This window comes from Anser brachyrhynchus (assembly GCF_964034855.1).
Source record: "Anser brachyrhynchus genome assembly, chromosome: 18".
Classification (NCBI taxonomy): domain Eukaryota; kingdom Metazoa; phylum Chordata; class Aves; order Anseriformes; family Anatidae; genus Anser; species Anser brachyrhynchus.
Genome location: NC_137711.1, coordinates 6,905,966 through 6,929,088, shown reverse-complemented (window position 1 = coordinate 6,929,088; position 23,123 = coordinate 6,905,966). Strand labels below are relative to the sequence as shown.

General features: G+C 66.7%; 2 protein-coding genes across 7 annotated transcripts; both read right to left on the bottom strand.

Moving 5' to 3' along the window:
* Positions 1–8,976, bottom strand: NHERF1 (NHERF family PDZ scaffold protein 1). The gene is made up of 6 exons (XM_080560264.1): positions 8,550–8,976; positions 2,900–3,058; positions 2,148–2,301; positions 1,682–1,722; positions 1,095–1,190; positions 1–1,011 (listed from the first exon to the last, which is right to left on the bottom strand). Exons 1-6 carry the CDS (start codon positions 8,940–8,942, stop codon positions 847–849), a joined length of 1,008 nt encoding a protein of 335 aa, XP_080416390.1. The 5' UTR covers positions 8,943–8,976; the 3' UTR covers positions 1–846.
* A 2,371-nt stretch (positions 8,977–11,347) lies between these two features.
* Positions 11,348–22,807, bottom strand: RAB37 (RAB37, member RAS oncogene family). 6 transcript variants are annotated; one of them, XM_080560263.1, is made up of 10 exons: positions 22,721–22,807; positions 18,585–18,695; positions 15,923–16,033; positions 14,475–14,516; positions 14,262–14,328; positions 14,127–14,179; positions 13,695–13,760; positions 12,969–13,025; positions 12,641–12,717; positions 11,348–12,571 (listed from the first exon to the last, which is right to left on the bottom strand). In XM_080560263.1, the coding sequence occupies exons 1-10, from the start codon at positions 22,772–22,774 to the stop codon at positions 12,466–12,468; spliced, it is 744 nt and encodes a 247-aa protein (XP_080416389.1). In that variant the 5' UTR covers positions 22,775–22,807; the 3' UTR covers positions 11,348–12,465. The 6 variants fall into 6 exon arrangements, with proteins under 6 accessions (XP_080416389.1, XP_080416388.1, XP_080416387.1 ...); XM_080560262.1 differs by lacking the exon at positions 15,923–16,033 and having other exon boundaries at positions 22,721–22,806; XM_080560261.1 differs by lacking the exons at positions 18,585–18,695; positions 22,721–22,807 and adding an exon at positions 16,829–18,567.
* Between the last annotated feature and the right edge of the window lie 316 nt (positions 22,808–23,123).

Sequence of the window (23,123 nt, the reverse complement as noted above, 5' to 3'; positions counted from 1 at the left end):
TCGTGAAGTCAGGGAGATTTATTCCAGTCAACAGAATTTCTCTCAAGCTCGTCAGCACGGCACCCGACCGCGAAACACGGAAACAAAACGTCCACAGGAAGAATTTCCACAAAATACGTTTTTTAAAAAAAAATAAACGGTGTGATTGGAAAACCTCTTCTTTTGGAGGGAAAAAAAAAAAGACAGGCTATTGAGAACCCTTTAAATTAAACAGTGTAAGATGCAAACCCCGATCGTCTCTGCCTCCAGGAGTGAGCGGTAGCACAGGAGGTGATTATTGCTTGCTCCGGACACCCTCTTTTCTCCCAAAACAGCCCTGGGGCAAGGTGCCATGGGATGTCCCTGTCACTGCGGGGGTCTGGGGGGAAGGGACGGGGTCATCGTGGACGGACATTGCCAGGCAGGGGGGAGGAGCACCGACCTGGGAGGAATCGCATAGTCTGGGGCTGGGCAGTGGTCGCCAAAAGCCTCAGGTTTGGAAGGAAAAAAAAGGGAGATTTGGAAGGGGACAGGAACAGGGATGGGGTTTGGGGTGGGAGAAGAGCTGGTAGAGGGGACCAGAAGCATTGGGCATCAAACCTGGCCACCCCAAGTCACCGACCCCCCCCAGATCTCTCCTTTACGCCTACCCAGGGGCGCAGGACTTCAAGCCGGGGCTGGGGGAGCACCCGGGGCCAGGCTGGAAGTGGGGGCACCCCCAGCCCCCCTCCGCTCACCCTCCTGGGGATGCCCACCAGCCACCAAACCCAGTCCTCCACGGCGGGGCGGCAGGGACGAGAGGGACAAAGGAGAGGCCGGAGAGGGGACAGTGGGGACAGGAGCCCTCGCCCCCGCCCCGAGGCGGTTTCACAGGTTGCTGAACAGTTCGTTTTTCTTGCTCCAGTCCATCTGGGGCGCCCGCTTGCTGGTGCGCTTCTGGTGGGCCCGCTCCTTGGCCACAGCCAGCGGGATGTCAAGGTCCAGGAGGGAGCCGGACGCCGAGCTGCGCTTGTCACCCTCTGGCGCGCCGGGCTGCGGGGCGAGAGGATGCTCAGCACCACGGTGGGGGGCTTCTCACCCCGGTACCCCCCGTGTTTTCCTGCCCCCATCCCTACCTCGCTGCGGGTCTCGCTGCCGTCGGGCGACGTGGCCAGCACAGGGCTGGGGGACCTCTCGGACACCAAGTTTGAGTGCAGCTCTCCGCCGTTCTCCTGGGGGGAGCAGAGGGAGGGTGAAAAGGTGGGAATGGGGTTTGGGAATCACCCCCCAGGCTGCTGCAGGTCCTGGGGGTGGAGGGGAGATGACTGCGAAATCCTTCCTCCCGGCTTGTAATCCGCTGAGATCTCCAGCCTAATAAATACCTCCAGTGCTGCCCGAGCGGGGCTGGGAGGATTAAACGCTGGCCTGGCTGCCCGGCTGCTGCCGGAGGAGGAGGAGGAAGAGGAGGAGGAAGGCTGCAGGACTGGCTGCTACTTCCCTGCAGCACAAGGGCCCCTGGCCACGCAGCATCGCGAGGACGGACACGGGGCATCACGGCCATCCCTGTGATGCTCAGACCCACAGGAGACCCTCTCCCTGGGGGGCACCAGCAGTCCCTGGGGGCATCACCCACCCACTGGCTGGATGGAGGGCCTCCTAAACCATGCCCAGAGCTTGGTAGTAGTGGGATTTAAAAAAATAAGTAAGTGAAAAAGGCTCTTACCTTCTCTATATCACCGTTGGCAACGGGTTCTGGCAAGGGACCTGCAGGAAGAGGACACGGTTGCTGACGGGACGGGCTCACCCGGCCCTCTCCCACCCCCCAAGCCGCCCCTTTCACCCAGCCCCGCACCCCCGAGCACCCCCCACCCCCAAATCCTGCCAGCAACTGCCCCACGGGGCAGGGAGGGGGCCAAGGCCGAGCTGAGGAGAGCGAAGAGCACCCACGCGCCCTCCGTGCGCTCCCTGAGCCATAAAATCTGTCAAAGAGTAACCGGCAGGGCCATAAACCCTCCTCACCGCACGCCCCACGGCCACGTGCCTCACACGAGGCCCTCACCCGAGCACGGAGGTGGCACAACGGGACTGCTCTGAACAAAATCCCCCCTCCTAGTGCTCGGGGGCTCCCCCCAGGCAGAGCCCCAGGGCCTGGGGACGAGGTGACACCGCAGCCATGACACCAGACCCACCTGCCAGGTGCGCCTCCGAGGGCACCACCTTGCACTTCTTGAAGAACTCGTCTGTGAGGACGTCCACCACCAGCAGCCTGGTCTCGTCGCCACCATCCTTGATGGCGGCCACCACGTTCGCGTGCTGCTTGCCCTCCACCGAGGCCCCGTTCACCTGCGGGCGTCACCGCGTCGTCACCGCCGGCACCGGGGACATTGCTCCTCCCGGCACCAGGCATGGCCCCGCCACAGCCCCCCACCGACGTCCGGAGACGCGTGGGGATTAGCGGGCAGGAAACCTCATTAAAAGCAGATTTTCTCGGAGTGATTAGCACGGGATTGTACCGGCCGTGCCGGCAGGAGTGCGGGGCACGTGCCAGGATGTGGCTCCTCCAGGTGGTCCCCAACGAGCCCAGAGCTTTGTCCCCACCCTGGTCACCACACGCAGCCCAGGACCCACAGGGTGCGGGGCCACCGAGCACCCTTCGCATTGATGCCCTCCGCAGCCCGTCCCACCCTGGGACAGCCCGGGGAGAGCCGTGCCCCGTGTGGTGACGGTGACAGCCCGGGTGACAGCAGCTTATCTCCCAGGGGGTGAATCAGGGCTCGGCTGCACCCCTGGGTGGGAACGGCTCTGCCCTGAGTCACCGTGCCCCAAAAGGGCAGCTCCCGGGCACCGCCACGCTGAGCAGCCCCGTCAGCGCCGTCCTGAGTTTTGGGGAGCCCCACCCCGAGTTTCGGGGAGCACGGGCACCCCCCGCCCCGTCACCCACCTCGACGATGCGGTCCTGTGGACGCAGCCCCGCTGCCTCGGCCGGCGAGTCGGGGTCCACGGCGCGGATGTACTGCCCCGGGCGGCTCTTGTCGCTGTGCAGGTTGAAGCCGTAGCCATTGGGGCCCTTCTTTATGTGGCACAGCCGGGGACGCAGCTCCTGCGAGGGGACAGCAAGGGGACAGCTGTAGGACAGCCGCTCCCGGCCCCTTCCCTCCGTGGGGCAGGGCCACAAACCTGCACCCACAGCTGGGACACCGGGTCCTGAAACACCCTATGAACCCTGGCCCTAGTTAATTGGGCACAGGGCACACTAATTGCGGTGAAACGTTAAGGCAGGCTGTTATTACGTGTGTCCTCAGACCAGGCCCTTCCTTTTGGGATCAGGGTTGCAATCGCCAGGTGCAGGTGGAGGAGGAAGCGGCCCGGACCGGTGGGAGGCACCCACATCCCACCCCACCCAGGAACCCGCGGGGACCCTCCCCGTTCCCCCAGCACCCCACAAGGAAGGGACACGTGGAGCCGCTGCTCCCCTGGGACTGGGGCAGGGAGCGGCACCCACAGCACCCTGGTGCCGAGGTGCACCCCAATGCCCGGCCACGACCCTCAGCGATTGCAAAACCCAAAACCTGCCGGACTGGGGTGGTGGCACGTGGGACGTCCACCTCCTCGGGAGGCACCACCCTGCCCGCCCACGATGCGCCCAGACCTGCCCCGTCTCGGGGAAACCAAGCAGGGCAGCCACGCACTCCCAGATGAAACCCTTTAATGGTGGGGGTCCCTACTGCTAACCCCAAACGAGAGGAAAATAGGAACGGCCCGGCGGCGTGCTGTACGTGAGCTGCACTCGCTGCCCAGCGGGATGGCCGGGAACCCTCTGAGGAACAGGGTGACACGGAGGTGGCTTCCTGCACACAGCACGGCCGGGACCGGTCCGGTTCCAGCAACCACAGACGACGTTTATATATTTACACAGAGAGGCTCAAGCCACGTTTATATTGAATACATAAAAGTTGTCTGTGGTTGCTGATACCGTCTTGATTGTTACCTCCTGATCTCGGGTAGGGATTCCCCAACAGCCGAGCCGTGCTCAAGTCCCCACAACATTCCCCACTAGGGATTTTATTACTTGTTGATGCCACCTGTTCTCCTCTGGTACCCGTAACACCCCAGGGACGTGTGCGTGCACGGCAGGAGTTTCCCCCAACAGATTCACCCCACGCCGCTCTGCGCCCAGCACCCTGCACGCGGTGCTGCGCAGGTCCCTTCGCCAGCCTCAGTCCTTGGGGCCAGCACCAAGGACGGTCGCGGGGAGCCGCAGCCCGCGCGGGTGACACATTTACGACGGGCACCGGATCAGCCCAGCCTGGGTGACAGCCCCGCTGCCGCGATAACCCTGCTCCTCTTGCACAACGCCTTCCTGCGGGGCCAAGGCTGGCTGTCACGGCTCGCCAACGCCCAGCTGGGCCCACGGGGGACAGAAGGCAACAGGGGGACGTGCCAGCAGCCAGAAGGAGCCAGCGGTGCCTGCATCCTGCCCCGGCTGCGGCCACGGGTGCCCGTGGCAATGCTCGCAGCCCCCCCAGAGCAGGTGGGATTGCAGCACCCAGCCCTGGGGGGGGGGGGGTCCCTGTCCAAAAGGCACAAGGTGGCGGAGCACGGAGGAAGCAGTGACACTTCTTGTTCCTGCCTTTGCCCGGGTTTGGGATTCGCTGCCCTTGGCAGAGCCGCAGGGTTGCTCCACGCCGATAGCTCGGGACAAAGCCCGGGGGAGCACGCCGCGAGCGGGCACTGGCAGCACTCCCGGGTGAGGAGGAGGAGGAGGATTTGGAGAGCAGAGCACTGGCACCTCGGGGCAGGGGGATGCAGCTGCTCAGCTCCACCGGTGAGCCACCGAGCCCTAAAACGCGGCCAGCAGAGGCAAGAGCAGCCAGGGCCAAGGGCAAGAGGGTTTCAGGTGGGCACCCAGGGTGTGGGGCAGCCCTGCTGGGGGCAGGATCCTGTAGTGCAACTGCAACAGGAGCTGGGCAGGAGGATAACGGAAATGGCCCTAATTTCTCTAAGCTTCCTTGTCCTCAAGCACCAGCAGCCCTTGCGTTGCACTCGGGGATGGATTAGCCGCACAGCCTCATCACGAGCTCTCCTGCACCTCCCGCGGGGATGGCGCTGGGTGAAGCCGGGCTCAGCACGGGACATGCAGCCATTAGGGTCCCATCCACGGCCACAGGGGGTCCCCAGGCAGGGCACAAAGCCCCCTTTGCCAAAGGGACACCCGCATTGCTCCGAAAGCCTGCATGGGACTGGAGCACCCAGCCCTGGGGAGGGGATTTGGGGGCAGATCCTCCCCATCCCAGGGGGGCTGAGAACCCAGACACCCGCTGTGCTCCCGGCCTGCTAACGGATTTCAGGGCAGCTTTTGAAGGCCCAGCTTCCAGGAAGCTCCCTGCAGCCCTGCGAGAAGCACCGAGCCCGTAGGCGGCCCCGAGCAGCTGCGTTTTGGGGTTACTCAGAGAGAAACACGCCGGCTCTGAGGACGCCCAGGCCAGCAAATTCACACGGGTCCTGAAATCTGGCACACACATTCGGGCCTCATACAAAGGGGATGCAAAGCAGCCTCTTGCAGCATCCCCGTCACGTAGCGCTGGACTGGAGCTGCTTTTCATGCAGCCCACTCCTGCTCCCAAACGCTGCTGGCTCGGGAGGAAATTTAATTCATTTCCTAGTTAAACTCCAGCTACCCCAGCGCAATGCTCCCAGCTGGGAACTGCCCCCTTCTCCAACCCCAGGACCCCAAAAAAACAGCTCCGGGAGGCTCAGCCGGGTTTCACAGGGGGAAGCGAGCACTAAATTTAGTAATTGAGGACTGAATCTGCAAGAGGGAGGCGGGCAGGGCTGGCACCCGGCAGCAGAAGCCTTGTCCTGGTGGCAGCAGCCCCAGCCCGTGCCAGGGCAGCGGTTGGCAGCCGCCCGTGCTCTGCACGAAACTTTCTCAAGACGCTCCCCGAGCAGCTGGAGCCTCCGGAAACCCACGCGGGGGGAGGACACGACGAGCTGCCACCGCCCCCAGCTGAGCACCGGGGACGGTTCCCTGCCCTACAAAGGGGCCAGACCCCATGTTCAGCCACCCGGCACCGGCCCCGGGGATGCAAGACCGCCCTCGCCCCAGCGCGGGTGCGCCGCTGCCGGCTCCCAGCCCCTCGTGGGTGCCCCTGGATCCCGCTTTTGCAGGGCTGCAGCTGAGTTCAGCCCGCATCCAGCGGCAGGGCAGGGAGCTGTGGGGGTGACCCCTGCTATGGGGGGAGCTGGGGGGGTTGTGGAGGGCAAGCAGGGACAGATCCTGCCTCGACACTGGAGGTTTTAAATCCTCGGGGGGGGAGAGCGGTGCCGTGCAGGAAGCCTGACAGCCAGCTCTCCTGGCAGCGAGCGTCTCCGGGCTTGCTAAGCAAATAAAGGCAAGTCCAGCCCAACAAAGCAAACAGGACTCTGACACATGCAAACCTCCCGCTCCCCGCCGGGACCGGCGCTGGGAGAATCCCCACGGCCGCCGCGGGGAAGGGCAGGGCTCGGGGGCCGCAGGACAGGCACACAGGCGTGCTCGGCGTCCCACGGGGCGGCTTCCCAGCACGGCCGGGAGCAGGATGAGCGCCCAGCCGAGGCGACGTCTCCAAACCTTTGTTTTTTCCCCAGCTTGGGGCCGGGCCCTGCCCCCCCCCCCAGCCACAGGGTTTTTCCTGCTACCTGTTGAGAAACTGTTTGGGGCTGCGGGCGGGCGAGCAGCAGTGTCAGCCGCTGTCACCAGCACCACCGACTTCCTGCTCCCGTGCAGAGAGAAACCGTCGGTGCTAACGGTGAGGCTGCACCCCGAGCTGACCCCAAGCCTTCGTGCACCCCCAGTACCCCGTAGCCAACCTGCTTCTCTGGCCGATAGTGCTGGGGTCCCATCCCCCTGGGGAGCCGCACGTCCTCAAAGCCCCATAAGCACAGCAAGGAGCTCGCCCAAGCTGCGTTAGATAAGGCCCTTTTATTTTTTCCAGCTCGTGGAGGGATGCCTGGGCTGAAGGCACGCACAGAAGGTCTCGCTAGCCCGGGGGGAGCACTGGCACAGCGACATATGGAAGGCGGGCACGTGCCCCCTGCACGGGGAGGGAGCACAGCCTGGTTGGGAGGATGCTGCAGGCGCAGAGGCCGCGTGTTCCTACCCAGAGCATCCTGCCCCACTCCCCCAGATGGGAGAGATTTACACCCCCATGGCCACCAGACCCCCTTCACCGGGCAAAGGGGTGCCGGAGCGGTGCCTTAGCCAGGCAGGGACCAACGATGGTGTGTCAGCGGGGCTGGGGGAACACGTAGCTGCACCAAGCTAAAGTCCAACAGGAGACACGACGAGTAAAAACACCTGATCCTCAGCAAAACCCCGCAGGACGACAGCTCGGCCAGGCACCAAAGTCCACCCGGGACCAACCCTGCGCCGGTGCCCATCCCAGAGCCGCAGCAAAGCGCCGTGCTGGCACCGGGGGGGTATCAGGGGAGGTCAGGCATCTGCGTCAGTCCCCAGGACTGTCCCCAGCCTGGGGACACCGTGCCGGCCCTGCCCTCTTCCCGGGAAGCCCATCCCCATCTTTGTTGGGGGCAACAAACACCCGTTTTCACCGGGTAAACAAAAAGCAGTATTATCTCCGGCAGCCCCGAGCGTCTCTTAGAAACCGCTGCGGGCAGGAAAGGTCAGAAATTTCTCAATTCCTCACCTCTACGTCGCTTTGTTTGTGCAACTGCTGACTCCTACGCGCTGCTTAAGGCTGACATTCCTGACTTGCTGTCCGTCCCCCGGGACCCACCGACCCCGCTCCAGGCTCCCCCGTCCCCGCCGTGCACCGAGACCGGGCACGCTCAGGGCACGAGTGGCTGCTGCCAACTCCTGCAGCCACAGCCCCAAACCTTCCCTCGACCGAGGCTTTTTGCTGCGTTTTGGAGCTGGTGAACACCCAAAAAACCTCGTAGCAGCCCGGGCTGGGGCTCCCCGGTGCTTTGAAGGCAAATACACACGGCAGGGCCGGATGCTGCTGGTGGGGCAGGGGGAGCAGGGCTGTGCAGCCCCCGTGCAAACACCGTGGGCAGCAGCAAAGTGAAACCCTGCTTCCAAACCACAGCCCTACAGGGGTCATAGGGCAGCGGGACGGAGCCAGCAGCTCCCCAGGTGCTGCTGTGCCCACTCGTGGTCCTCAGCTTCACATGCCCGCAGCTTCCCGGGGGGGTTTGACCCCGTTTTGCTCATCCTGCAGCACAAGGACGGGCTGGGGTGGGGGGGGGGGTGCCAGGACAGGGCTGCTCCTGCTGGGGCGCAGAGCCCCGTGCACCCTCAGCACCCCAAAACCAACCAGCAGCAAGCAAAAACCAAGAGAACACGCAGCAGGCCCGGCTGGCTGCCTCCTTCCGCGGCCGGGCCCGGGCTGCTCGCGGTGTAAGCGCATTTAAAACAAGCGAACAAAGGCCGAACCGAGCAGCCGGCAGCGCTCCCCGCCGGGCTCCGCGGCGCCACCGGGGGCGGCACCGGCGCGGGGCTCCCCCAGCCCGGGGGGGGGTGAAAAAACTTCTCGGGGGGTGAAAAATACCGCCCGCCCCCCCCGTTCTGCCCCCCCCGCCCCCCCGGTTACCCGCTCGCTGCCGCCGCTGCTCCGCTCCTGCACCGCGGGCTCCGCCGCCGGGGGGTCCCGCTGAGCCTCGCCGCCGTCGGGGGGGCTCGGGGGCTTCTGCGGGTGCTCCTCGGGCTGCGGCTGCACGACGAGGAGCCGGACGGAGCCGGCGGCGGCGCGGATCCGCTCCACCACCTGCTGGTGGCTCTCCCCCTCCACGTTCGCCCCGTCCACCTCCAGCAGGCGGTCCCCGGCGCGCAGCCCGGAGCGCTCGGCCGGCGAGCCGGCTTCCACCAGGCGGATGAACTGGCCCGGCTTGCCCTTCTCGCCGTGCAGGTGGAAGCCGTACCCGTCCGGGCCCTTCTCCAGGCAGCAGAGCCGCGGCGCCGCGGGCCCCGTCGGGGCGCTGCTCATGGCGCCGCCTGCACCGCGCCCGCTCTGCGCCGCCCCGCGCCCGCCGACGGCTTTTATAGCGAGGGGCGGGGCCTCCGGGGGGCGGAGGCCAATCGGAGGGAGAGGGGGGCGGGGCCGCCGGGGGGCGGAGGCCAATCGGAGGGACGGGGGGCGGGGCCTTCGCTTAACTGGGAGGGAGGGGGGCGGGGCTATGGAAATCGTGCGGGGGTGGGCGGGGTTGTGGAGATAAAGAGCGAAGTGGGCGGGGTTATGCAAATGAGGCCCCGCCCCCGTGGCGCGCCCCGGCCCCGAGGGCGCGGGGGCTGGGGGGGGGCAGCGGGACAGGGACCCCCGTGGGGGCGCCCCCAGTTCCCTGTGGGGTCACCCCGACCCCGTCTGCAGCCCCGCTGCCCCGTGGGGTCACCCCAGCTCCCCCGTGGGGGTGCCCCCAGTTCCCTGTGGGGTTGCCCCCGACCCCCTCTGCAGCCCCATTCCCCCATGGGGGCGCCCCTGGTTCCCCGTGGGGTCACCCCAGCTCCCCCGTGGGGTTGCATTCAACCCCCTCTGCAAACCATCTGCCCCATGGGGCCACCCCAGCTCCCCACTGCGGCCCCACTCCCCCCGTGGGGTCACCCCCAGCCCCCCCGTGGGGCTGCCCCTGCCCCCTGCTGCAGCCTCAGTCCCCCATGGGGTCACCCCTAACCCCCTCTGCAGCTCCGCTCCCCTGTGGGGTCACCCCCAGTTCCCCGTGGGGTCGCCCCCACTCCCTGTTGCAGCCCCACTGGCCTGGCCTCCACAGTTCTTCCCCCCCCCCCCGGCGAAGCAGCGCCAGCCCCCGTGTGCTCCTTGCTCTGTCCCCGTCACCCGTGGGACACCCAGCAGTGCCTGTGCCACGCCGCAGCCCCATATCCCCTGGCGTGGTGCGCCCGCTGCCGCCTCTGCTCCAGCTGCAGGGCCCTGGGGGCTTCTCAAAGCTGGGGGTGGCAGGGGTAGGAGGGGTGCAAGGGGTGGAAGGGGTGCACGGAAGTGAAAGGAGCAGAGAGAAGCACGCTCAGCATGGGAAAGCTGCAGGGGAGGCCGTGCTCGCCGGTGACCCGCTGGGCGGCGGAAATGGGAGCGCGGCCCCTGAGCGGTCCCCAGCCCCTGCTCAGCACCCGGCTGTGGCCCGGCAGGGCGCTGGCACAGGGCGCTCCCAGGCTGGATAACCCCTGGGGTTCGGCTCCGCCACGGCCCTGCCGCGCTCCGCGCTCAGCCTGGAGAGCAGAAGCGGCCGCGGGAGGCTCTGGAAGTGGGAAGCGCTGGCTTTGGGGTCAGCCTGGGCTGCGGGGGCAGGTCTCACTGCCGGGCTCCGCAGCCTCGGCTGGAGTTCAGAGTGGCCAAAGGTCCTCGGGGCCGCTTAATTAAGCATAATTAATTGTGCCCCAGCCAGGTGGGGAGGACGGGCAGCACGCTGCGGGGCGGAGCGGCTCTGCCCCGGCCCCACGGGGCTGCATGGGGCTGGGAAGCGCCGGGGGAAGCCAACAGCAGCGGGAGAGCCGAGGAGCAGGGGGGCCGCCCGTCTCCTCGCCCCGCTGAGCATCACCCCGCTGCCGCTCGGCCCTGAGAACCACGGCCGGGAGGAATCCCACGGCGGGCGGCAGCAGGGGAGAAAACCAGCGGGAGAAAACCAGGCCAAGCGCTCGGCGTGCCCTGGCGGCCTCGGCACGGCCCCGTAGCGAAGGGGCTGCGGGCGCCAAAACCCCCCCCAGCTCTTCTCATCCGAGGCGGGGAGAAGCGGGTGCACTTTTCGGGGAATGCTCCTCTAATTCAGGAAACAAAACCCGGCCCTGGCAGGGCTGCTGTGAGCGTGGAACCCCGATAAGGAGGAAAGGCAGAGGGAGAGGAAACAGCCGGCGCTGCACTCGGGTGCCCAGCGGAGCCCAGGGCGCTGGGGACACCGACAGAGCCCAGCCGCGTCCTGCCAGGGCCAGCAGCTCCAGGACGCTGGCACAGCTCGGGCCGGAGGGCGGGGAAGAGAATAGAGCCGACGTCTGTTTGTGTTGAAGCTCTCCGGCATTTTATTTTATTTATTTATTTTTTTTTTGCCGACCTCAGCCAAGAGGCGGCGGCGATGCCATTGGTGGGAAGCCGGAGTTATTTGGGGAATGCTGGACTCCGCACCGTGAGAGCAGCAGGGTAGGAGGTTGGTTTTAATTTAACCGGCCGTGTTTATTCCTCCCCTCTCACCTTTGGACTGGCTGAAATGTGCGGGCCGAGCCCCGGCGAGGAGGAGGGGGCCGCGGGCGCTTCTCCCACCCCGAGGTGCCGCGGGGGTCCCGGGGGTCCCCGTCCCGCTCCCCTGCAGCCCGGCCGCAGCAGCCTCCCACGTCGCAGGCCCGGGGCAGGGATTTCTCAGGCAGAGGAAAAAAAGAAAAAACAGGCGGATGCAAAGCCTCAAAAATACCCAGCTTTAATCTGTAAACTTGCAAAGAGAGACCCGGCAGGACAGCGGGGGCGAAGGAGGCACCGGGGCGGGGAGGATGCTGACGGGGTGCTGTGCCCGGCAGCCCCCACGTGCAGCGGGGCTGGGCGCCCTGCGGCTGCCCTCAGCACCTCGAGCAGCACCCCAAATATTCCCTGTCCCAAATATTCCCCGTCCCAAATATTCCCCGTCCCAAATATTCCTCGTCCCGATGCCCTGCGTGGCACAGGGTGCCGGGGGGCGTCGTGCTGAGCGATGCTGAGCACCAGAGCCGTGGCCCTGCGGTGCCCGAGCCTCGCTGCCCGCACCCCGCAGCCCGCCGAGCTCATTTTGGGACACACACGAGTGCCCCCAACCCACCGCGGGCCCAGGGAACCTGCAGAAGATTTCCAGACCACCAAGGGCCGCCTGAGCCCCAACCCCAGCCTGCGCGAGGCCGCAGCTGGTTTGGTCCGGAGGGGCTGAAATGAAAAAAGCTTTTCCCTTAAATAAAGAAAAATAAAAGTCTCCAAATCCCACAGCTGCACGAGGGGGAAATGAAGGTTTTCCAAACTGCCGCGTGTGCTCGAAGTCACCGGGGGCTCCGGGGGCTCCTTTATATCTGGCTCCAGCTGCGGCAGGCGGAGGGCAGGGGGGGACACCCCCGGAGGTGCCGGCGAGGAGCCACGGCCAGGGCTGGGCACCAGCACGGGGACGGATCCGGCGGCTCCCCGGGGGGAAGCAGCGGGGAAGCGGGGCAGGATCCGGCCTTCCCAGCTGGACGGGAGCACAGCGAGGGCAGGAACGGCCGCAGGGGAGGAGAGGCCGGGCAATGGGGCCGTATCCTGAGTCCTGCTGGGGTGACGGTGGCATCGCCACGACCCTCGGGCTGGCAGGCATCACGCTGTGGTTGGGGCGCACGGCGAGCCCCTGGCACCACCCCATAAGGCGACAGGATCTGGCCCCTGCTCAGCACCCTGCCAGACCGGGGTAACGTCTCTCCTCCTGCATCCTGTGCTTCGGCCCACCCGTGGGTGCTGGGGGGCAGGATTGGGCCCCGCTCTGCCCCAGCCCTGCCTGCGCCCGGGTCCCTGCCCGCCGCTCTCAGGCGAAGGCGCAGCAGCCGGATTTCTTCTGCTGCGCCTCGATGTAGTCGTGGATCTGGAAGCGGGGCTCGTCCGGCGGCTGCAGGGCTCGCTGCTTCAGCTCCCTGGGGGCGGCAGGGCCCCGTTACCCCCGGGGACACCCCCTGCTCCCCCCCCCAGCCCCATGCACTCACTTGGCAATGGCGAGGAAGGCCAGCTCCACGTTCATCCCCGTCTTGGCACTTGTCTCCATGAAGGGCACCCCGTACTCCTGCAAGGGCGGCGCAGCCCCATCAGGGACCAGTCCCAAACCCCCTCCTGATCCCCAAAATCACCCTCTTTGGCTGGCTGGGGCTTGGGAATAGGGTCCCGTCCCCTCCCTGCCGTGCCACCCGTGCCACGCAGGTCTGGGCACCGAGCAGAGCAGGCGGCACGGCCACACGGGGTCCCTAAATGAAGCGCCCGTGCCTGGGGTGCTGCGGGGGGCAGCGGGGGGTGCAGCTGGGTCAGACTCGGGCTCACCCTGGCCAGCGAGGCTCCGTCCTCCGTCCTCACGGCCCGCTCGCTGCTCACGTCAGCCTGCGGAGAGAGGGAGAGTGTCACCCACCTGGGGGCATCCGGCAAGCAGGCAGGTGGGTGCACGGGGGGGGTCCCAGGAACTGGGGGGTTCAGGGGCCCAGGAATGCCCATTGCCCAGAGGAGAACCTGCCGAGCACCCGGTACCCGGAGGCATCCAGGATACTGGGGTCACCTGGGACCTGGGGACAGCGGGGGAGCATCCCGCACCTGGCCCACCAGGGACCTGGAGGGGCTTCTGGTGGCCGGCATCAGCCCATAGCCCAGGGGGATCCCGTGCCCCGGGGACAATCCAGTTCCCAGGCAGGCATCAGGTACCCAGCAGCGTTTAGGACCCGAGAAAAGGACGTGGGACCTGGCTGGGCAGCTGGGATCCGAGGGGCGTCCCCAGGACAGGGTTGGGCAGCACACACGGGAGCACCCATAGAGGAGCACCCATACTGGGAGCACCCACACTGGGAGCACCCACACTGGGACCATCCCGTACCAGGAACCTCAGCCTCGTGCTGCCCTCCACTGGCTGCCAGGGACACGGCTCCCCGGCCCCCCCAGCCCTCCGGGGTCACCTCCAGCCCGGATCCCCCTGCAGGGCAGGGACCCCCCCCAGCCCCATCCCTCCTCAGAGGCAGGGCCAGCCCCGGGGTGAGGGAGGACTCGGGGCGCTGTGCCCACCTTATTGCCCAGCAGCATGATGACCACGTCCTTCTGCGCGTACTCGTGGATCTCCGTCAGCCAGGCCTGCGGGGACAGCGGGGCTGCGTCGGGGCGAGCGGCACCCCTCACCCCGCACAGCCCCCTGGCAGGGCTGGGAAAACCTTTTTTTTTTTTTCCCCCAGCAGAAACCATTGCAGAATCAGGTGGAGAGCTCTGAAAACACCCTCGGCCCTATAGATAACTCACCCCCACCCCAAGCTTTCCCCCCCTCCGGCCATTTGCCATGCCCCTAAACAAAGCGCGCCCAGGGGACGAGCTCCGAGCTGCCTGGGTCTGCCCAAAACAACCGGTGCTTGTTGCAAAACAGGCTTAAAATCCCCACTCCCCACCCCAAAAAACCAAACAGGCGTCACCGATCCCTGGGGACGAACGCGGGGCGGGGGCACTCACGCGGATGTTGTCGAAGGACATCTTGCTGGTGATGTCGTAGAGCAGGAGCAAGGCTGGAAGGGAAGGGGCCGAGGGCATTGGTGCTGCGGGGAGAGGTCCCACGGGGCTTGCACATCCCCCCAGCCCCCGACCCACCTTGGGCATCCCTGTAGTAGGCGTGGGTCACGCTGCGGAAACGCTCCTGCCCTGCCGTGTCCCAAATCTGCCAGAAATCGTCCCAATGAGAGCCGGCAGCACCCCCCGGCTAGGGACCCCCTGCAGCCCTGTGGGACCACGGTGCTGAGCCCGTTCCCTGCAGCAGCAGGGCTGGGAATTGCTCCCCCCCCCCCTAAAAAAAAAAATCCTCACCTGCAGCTTCACCTTCACGCCATCCACGGCCACCACCTTGTTCTGCGGGGGAGAAGGAGAGGACAAGGCGGTGAGCGCAAGGCCCTGCTGATGGAGATGCAGGCAGGGCCGGCCACGGGGCCGCAGGCTGAAGCCCCCTTGCTACAAAACCCCGAGCTCCCGGGGGCTGCGGTGCCACGGGGTGGCTGCAGGGCTGCCCTCGAGCAGCCTCCCCTGGCGCTTGCCCGGCATAAAGCCGCCCTGTGTCCTCGCTGGGCGTCGGGAGGAATTCGTCTCCGCTCCCGTGCCCCTGGCAAGCACAAGGAGAGCGTTCAGGGCCAGCAGACGCTGTGGGATCGCTGCTCGCGGCCAAACGCCGTCCCCGCGGAGCTGTCTGCGGGCATCACGGGGGGGGGACCTGGTGGGGGCTGCTCCTGCTCCAGCCCCCGTGGCGGGGAGGTGAGCGGCTCGGCTGGGCGGCTGGAGGCACCGCGCGATGGCTGAGCCGAGCCCCAGAGCCCGGGGACTTCCCTCCAGAAAAAGTAAAAAGGAAAGCGTGGGTTCCTGGGAGGGTGTTGCAAGAGTCTTCTGAAGGCTTGCGCTTGGGGGTGGGTCTGGAAACGGAAGACGTGTATAAATAATTCGGTTTCCTGGAACTGTTTGAAGTAGAAATTCAGCTTCTGCGACGACAAAACTCGGGGGTTAGCTCGCAAAATGGGCTGAATGAAAGAAAAAAGTGCCCCCATAGTGCTGCTGAAGGGCAGCAAGCCACGCACCGGCTGGTGGGACACCTACCTGGGGCCGAGGGGGTGCCCATGGGCCCGCAGCACCCCCAGGGCCACCCGGTGGGTTTTCTTCCCCCAGGGCACAGAGGAAGCGCCACGCGGCCCCGCCGCGATAGCACGGCCCAGGGCTGCCCCCCCGGCACACAACCCACCGAAACGCCGCCGCCACTCGTGCTGCAAGCAGCTCGTCCTGGCGGAAGGCGAGCGGTTTGAGAGCCGCCTCCCCAGAGAGGTGACGGCCCGGCTACGCTTTGGCGAGCAGAAAGCGGCCGGAGGGCGGCAGCGGGGCCGGGTGGCACGGATCTGCCCGGAGTAACTCAGCGGGGAGCATCCCTGGCCCCCCCGAGGTGTCTGCCCCGGCCGGGTGAAGCACCCGACCGCCCCACAGGACGGACTGCAGGCGTTAAACGAACGTTTTGCTAATTGAAGGGGAAGAGCCCGTGCACATCTCGCTATTCCGCCCGCAGCTGCTGGTGCAGCCCTGCTGCAGAGAGGTGCAGGAGCTTCAGCAACCACCAGCACCCACTGGTGGGGGACAGTTTGGGGTGTGGAGGCCCCCCAAAAGCCCCGAAGCCCCCATCCGTCCGTCCATCCGTCCGTCCCCCCAGCCTGTCCCCAGGGCCCGGGGGAGCCAGGGCCGCCCGTCCCCTGGGTGCCGAGGGCAGGCGGCCGCGGTGGTCTCACCCGGAAATCTATGCCCACGGTGGCTATGAACGTCCCGGAGAGAAAGGCCCCGTCTCTGAACTGCAGCAGGAAGCAGGTTTTCCCCACGCCCGAGTCTCCGAGTAACATCACCTGCAAGGCGGGCGCAGGGGAGGTGTCGGCGGGGCGTCCCCAGCGGCACCGGGCTGCCCCACGTCCCCTGTCCCTTCGTGTCCCCCTTGTCCCCAGGGCCTGTCCTGTGGGGTGTGGGGAGCCCCGTGAGAGGCGGGGGGGGAGCAGCGGTGCAGCCCTGCAATCCTCCCGAGGAAGGGAGAGGAAGGGAGGTGCTGGGAACTCAGCACCGGAGGCATCTCCCGGCCACCCCCGGAGCATCGCCGGACCCAGGAGGGCTGGTGGGGAACCGGCCACAGGAGCAGCCCCGGTGCCCCCCCCCCGGGGGTGCCCCACACGGGGACTGGTGCACGGCTCGGGCAAAGCCTGCCGCAGGCTTCCAGGGCCCTGCCCGCTGCAGACACCAAAGCAAACAGGGCGCTTGTCCCCTCCTGCAAAGCAAACAGGCCCCAGCCCAGGCACCGCCAGCCCAGGCACTGCCCCGGTGCCCGCCGGCACGGCGCATACCTGCTGCTGCCCCGCTCCCCTCCCACGCTGCCCTTTTCCTGCCCGGCGATGGGATCCCGAGCTTAAAGAAGGCAACGAGCCAGGAAGGGCCAGCCCTGCCTGCCCAGCCGGCAGGGACAGGGCCGGGGGCTGGCACCCACAGAGCGAGCCCCCCCTGCCACCCCTTGTCACCCCCTGCCACCCTCTGTCCCTTCCCGTCCCCGCTCGCTCCCGCTGCAGCAGGAGGAAGCCGGCACCCAGAGCAGCCTCCACGGGGCCCCAGCCTCCATCCCCTGGTCCCCCCGCACCGCCCCGCACCTTGCCGGCCACCTCGTAGTCCTGCAGCGGTGCCGGGGGGGCCCCGCTACCCCCTGCCCTGCTCATGGTGCGTCTGAGAGGAGCCGTGAGTCCCGGCCCGCCTTCCTCTTCCTCCTCCTCCTCCTCCTCCTCCTCCTCCTCCAGGAACCCTGCCCCTGCCCCCCCCCCAGCAGCACCGAGCCCTGCCACCTCCCTGCGGGCGCACACACGGGGGGGGGGATGGGGCCACCCCCCACACTAAGCAGCCCCCCCAAAAACCCTTTGGGGTGCAGGGATGGAGACCCCCAGTGCTGTGGCATCACCGGGGGGCAGCTGCTTGCAGCAGGACGGGCTCACCCCATTTACACCCCCAGGGTTGGGAGCCCCCCCCCCGCCCCCGGCCGTGAGCTGGGTCCCCATTCGGCACCAGGCGGGGAAGGCGGCAGCAGCCGTTAGCAGGAAGCTGCGGCCAGGCGGTGCAGCGGCGCCCGTGCTCAGCCGGATGGGTGCTGGGGCTCCCGCTCCCCCCGCCGGGACCCTTGCCCAGCCCCCAGCCCCCTCCATCCACCTTCAGGGCTTTGCGCATCTCCCAAATCATTTGGGATAAGCCCAGGTGTGGGAACGCAGGAGAGGTCCCACGGGGACAGCCAGGGGCGTTGCATTACCCCAAAACCTCTCCACAACGCCTGATCCAGACCCACACCTTAGGGCTGCCGGGGGCTTCAGCCTCACAGGGACCGCGGGCATCTCCCCCTGATGCCTTCAGCCCCTGAGTTATTTCCCCCGGGACCCCAGCAGATCCCCACGGGACACAGACCCCTGGCCCCACCGCTCGGAGAGGTGCCCCCTGCGCCGGCACTGCCGCCCGCTCCATGCCCCAGCCACCCCTCGCCACCCCTGGGGACACGCAGGGAAATGGAACCAGTATTTCCAGTCCCAGCCGGGGGATTCGGAGTTCCTACACGCTCTGTGGCCAGCACACTGCCCGGAGCTGAGGATCGGGGCACGTGGAGCTGCTGGAAGAGGCCGAGCCCCCTGTGGCGCGCTGGGAGGGAGGACGGGGGGGATCCGGCCCCGTGGGGGCTCACCGGGCTGGCTGCTGTTTGCTCCAAGCTGTGAGCGGATGGGGACAGGGAAGGGGACAGCGGGACGCAGGGCTGGACATGGGGGGCTGGCCAGGCTGCCTTCGAGGAGCCCCCATCCCTGCCACGGCCCCGCGGCCAAGCCGAGCTCGCTGCGCGGGGGGAGAGCTGGGGGCAAGGGGTAGGAGCTTGGCTCAGCATCGCCTGCCTGCGCTGCCTCTTGGTGCAGAAAAATAAAATATTCAGGAGCTGGTGAAGGTGGGGAGGGCGGCTGAGCCTCCTCTGCCCCCCCAGGGGCACAGCACCACGTTTCCCTGCTTCCTTGGCCCAAACCAGGGAGCAAACCCGCTGCACGGGGCTGGCCTTGCTGCGTGCGAGGTCCCGGACTTGGGTCTCCGATCCGGGCTCCCCCACGGGAGGGACACGCTCTGGAGCCGCTGCCAGCCCCGTGGCGGCTCTACAAATAGCTCTGGATGGCAGCCCAGGGCTTTTGCCAGCGTTGCCACCATCTGCTTGAGTTTTACACGGGCAGGGTCCGAGCTGAAGGCGGCTCTCCGGGAGCGATGCAGGGGCCGCGTGCCGGCACGGCCCCGCTGTGGGATCGCAGCGTGACGCCTCCTCCAGCCCCAGCAGCACCAGCAGCACCAGCCCTCCACCGGGTTCCCCAGCCGGTTCCCCAGCCCCGGCCCCCAGGACCTGGCCCTTACCGTAAACCCAATGCCCACGGTGGCGGAGAAGGAGCCTGGGATGAACTTGCCCTGGTCAAACTGGACCAGCAGAGACGTCTTCCCCACGCCGCTGTCTCCAACCAGGATGGTCTGCAAGGACCGCGTGAAGCAACATCAGCGCGCGGGAGCTGGCGATGCCCCAGTGTGCCCCCAGGAGCCCATTTTGGGGGAGGAACGAGAAGGGAAAGGGTCTCGGGGGTGGCAGCAGCAGGAGCAGGGGGGACAGCCCGGCCCCACGAGCAGCCCCGCTGGGCAGCAGATTGTCCCCACGGGCTGCCGGGCACCACGGCCGGATGGCTCGTGCCACGGTGCCCTGTCCTTCACCATCACCTTTGGACCTGCTGCCTGCCCAGGGAGGGATTCCCACCCCTCGGAGCATCCCTAATCCATGGCCCTGCCCCGGGCTGAGCTTTGGGGGAGAGGCAGCCTCGCTCCGTGCCTCCACGTCCCCTCCTGCCGAGCCCCAGAGCCCTCCCGCAAGGGGCACAACATGCCTGGACCCGGGCAGAAGAGACAAGGGGGCTGCACGGGTGGCAGAGCTGGGCATCGCCACCTCCCGAGCTACGGATCCGTGTCCCTGTGTGCCAGGGGAGCCCGTCCTCCTCCCAGCCCTTTCCCTTCTGCTCGCTGCCTGCCCTGGTTCCTCCCCGTCTCCGGCCCGAGGTGGGAGCACGAAGCCCTCCCTCCCCTCCCTGCCAGCTCTGGGACTTGTTTGCAAAGCCCCGGGAGCAAACATTTCCGTCCCGTCAGGAAACCGAGGCACTTGGAGCCCCGTCCCGGGGACACGAGGAGGAATAAACACTCCGCTAGCAGACGTCTCGCTCAGAAGTGGTTCTGGCCCCGTCCTTCAGGACGTGGGCGTTCCTATAGACGCAGCTCTGCCGAGCACGGGACCTGTGCTCCCACCTCTGCCCGTGCCTGCGTTTTGCTGCCCCGCATTTCCCCGCGGGGTTCAGACCCTGCAGCCCCAGCACCCCTGCTTCGTCCTGGGCTCAGCACCTCGTCCCTGCCCCAGCATCACTGGCTCTGCCCGGGCACCTTCCCCATGCGGGGAGCTGGGTCCGCCCCGCAGCAGCCACACGGGAAGACACCAGGAGAGCTCATTACTGTAGGATGCCTGGTTCCCGGTGCTATTTTTGGGCTACACGTTATTTTCCAGTAAAATACCAGTGCCCCAAGGTGCAGCACAGCCAGCCGCGACCTGCTGCACTCTCTGGGAACGGTTAATGCAGGGGATGGCATTAATTATGGAGAGAGGGGAGGGAGCTGGGATGAGCACCAGGAAAGTCTCCAGGGCCTGGGATTTAGAGAACTAGTACAAAAGGCAGGCTCCCCTATCAATAATTCAGCCGGGATTTCTAGCAGAGACGACTCAGGAACTGCTTCACGACTTAGTCATGGTAAAGGTCTGGATCTGCCAGGGGAGAGGCAGCGGCTCAGCACCGCAGGAGCAAGCACAGGGGCACGGAGCGGCAGCAGGGGATGGGGACGTGCTGGTGGTGGCTTTGGGAAAAGCTCGGGGCTTTGTGGGGGTACAGCACAGAGGAACCCCCCTTTCTAACCAGCCATCGAGACCTCAGCTCGGGCATCTCTGAGCTGTGATAACACAAGGGCTGCCCGCCGGGAAGCTCCGAATCCTCCCTGCCTCCCTCCAGCACCCCTCTCCCACAGCCTGGCTGCCCCAGCACGCCCTCAGCCCCGCCGTTTTCCCGTGGGAACGCTTTTGCCTGGAAAATGGGAAATAAAACCGCTCATCACGACGTGCCGGGGACCACAACCCAGAGGAGGGCACCGTGAGTGCAGGCTGGGGAAGCCGTCCCCGTGCCCTGCGTGGGCAGAAGCAGCTTCAGCCCCCCGCCACCACCCCTGCAGGGAGCCAGGCAGAGCTGCCCAACCCCAAAAAGTCCTGCCTGCAGCTTTGGGCTGGGGACAGAGCATCAACACCTCACTTGGGGGTTTGGGCTGCTCTAGGCAAGTGCCCTTGCTTCGAAATCGCTGCCGGCTCGGTGCAGGCTGCAGAGGCGAGGCAGGGCGATGGGTGCTGGGGGTGAACCCCAGCAGGAAACGTGCTGGGACCTCTCTCCTGGCAGCGACTGAGCAAAGAGATTTTGGGCTAAAGCGCCTGGAGAAGAGAGGTCTTGCACGGCTGTCGAGGCAGCTTAGGGAGGTGCATTTCCAGTGCCAGCCGAGCAGTAGGAGAGCTGGGATGGAGCGCGTGGGCTGAGGTTACTTTTTTGGTTTGTTTTTTTGAGCTTTAGCATGTGGCAGCTGGACCTGAGCTAAAATTGTAGCGACTGAGAGCCCAGCAGGGGAAAAACCCAGTCCTGGCAAGGGAACGCAGGGAAGGGAGAGGCACTCCTCCGTGGGCTGTTCTCCTGCTGCTCCCTGAGCTGCTGGAGCCCCAACCCCGCAGGTTTGCTCCCAGGTCAGCAGAACCTGTCACTTATTTTTGCCTGCTCTATACATGAAATCAAGCTGCCCCACTCCAGGCAGGTGGAGGTCTGAGCCCCTCACGTTGAGCCCAGGACCCTCCCCAGCCTCGGCCCCAGCAGGGGCTGCATCCCACTGCTGAGACAGCAGCCCTAGAGCCGGGCACCAACCCAAAAGCTCTCCCAGGGGATCCCTGTTTGATCCCCCCACTGGCACCGTGGCTCAGCCGCAGCCCGGGGACGCGTCGCTCTCTTCCCCTGCGGCTTGTTCCAGCTGAGTGGATCCGAGCATCCTACGGGAGGACGAACAATTTGGCAACGGGTCACGTCACCTGAAAGCAGAATCTGTCCTCCTGTGCCAAGCGAAAGTTTTCTGGAACAGCCCAGAACAAACCTCTGCCGTCCCTGCTTTGATTTCCTCCTTGCCTCTTTCCCTCCCGGCCCTGGCTGTAGCCCCCGACCAGAAACCAGTTAACCTTTGCTTCCAGAGCGAGCTCTCCGGGGCTTTCTCAGCACATCTGCAATGTGATTCCTCGGGCAGGAACCGGATCTGTTGAGGTATTTGCTGCCTCATGTCCCCGGAGCGAGAGGAGACTCGTTTCTGCGTGACAGGCAACCCAGCCAGCAGCGGCAGCAAAACACCCAGGGAAAAGGCAGAGAACGAGGGGCTGGATGGCGATCTGCCTGGGCAGCTCTTCTGCCTGGAAACCCATCTCCAGCAGCATCAAGCCCCCGCTGCAGCAGCGTGCTGCTGGAGAAGAGGGAGTTAAGACTTCGCGAAGATTCAGAGTTTCTCGAGTCATCCCCAGAGGCACGTCCTCTCTTCTTGGTGTGCAGCAGAAATGAGAGTTGGTAGTAATTGATATTTTCCTGCTAATCAAGGGCTGGGCGCGCTGCCCTGAGTAAAGTGGGATGTCGGATAGGCTGGGCTTTGCGATGAGAAACCCGCCGGGCTCCTGCCCTTTCCCCTGCCTCCCCCCAGCCCCCTGCTTTGCTCCGGCCGCCAGGAGTGCAAGCCCTGCACAGCCACATTCGGGACTGCAGAAAAACAGCGTGAGGACAGCAAAAAAAAAAAAAAACAGGAGACGTGGATCTGGCAGAGATCAGCATCCCCCCCCCCCCCTCGTTTCCCGGAGCTGCAGGGCAGTGCCTGGGCGCAGGGAGCTGAGGCTGTGCCCCAGCCAAGCCCGCAGCAGATCCTGAGCCACCCAGGGGCAGCAGCAGCCCCGGGCACCCCCCCTGCGGTGCGGGGTTACAAAACGGTCCCAGGGCCAAGGAGAAGGACTCGAAAACAAGGAGGGCAGGGGGTGTCCCGGCTCCCAGCGCTGCCTCCGGCAAGCGGAGCGCGGGCTGTGGCTGCCCCCAGCCCCCGGGGCACTGCTGCGGGCAGCACCGCGGGGCCGGCCCCTCTCCAGCTCCGCTTGGCGCACAGGTCCGAGCCCCCCGGGACCCCCCCACCGCCCCCCAGCATCGGAACCGACCCCCCCCAAACCCCCCCAAACCGGGGGGGGGGGGCGCTGCAAACGGAGCCCAGCGGGGCAGGAGGGGCGAGGAGGGGAAGGGGACGGAGTTAGCGGGGGAAGTTCAGGCTGCCCCCTGCCCCCGGCTGCTGGGCCCACATCTCCCCAGCATCCCCCCCCCGGGTCCCTCGCAGCCCCCCCCCCCCCCCGCCTGCCCCAGCCCTACCTTGTGCAGCAGCGCCTCGTTGTAGCCGGCCCCCGCCGGGCCTGCGGGCTCCATGGCCGGGCTGCAGGGGCCGGATCCGGCTGCGGGGGGGGGAGCCGGCAGGGGGCCGGGCCGGGCCGGGCCAGGGGGGGGCCGTGCCGGGCAGCGCCGCTCCCTGCAGCACGGCGGACAGCGCCCCGCTCGCCTTCAAGCACCGCGGACAGCGCCCCGGCACGGCCCGGCTCGGCCCGGCTCGGCACGGCTTGGCACGGCTCGGCACGGGTCCGCCCGGCTCGGCTCGGCTCGGCTCCAGCCGGCCCGGCGCGGTTCGCTCCCTCCCGGCCCTGCCCGGTTCTCTCCGGTGGCTTTGAGGAGCTCAAAGCGCAGCGCGGCTCGGCTCGGCTCGGCTCGGCTCGGCACGGCT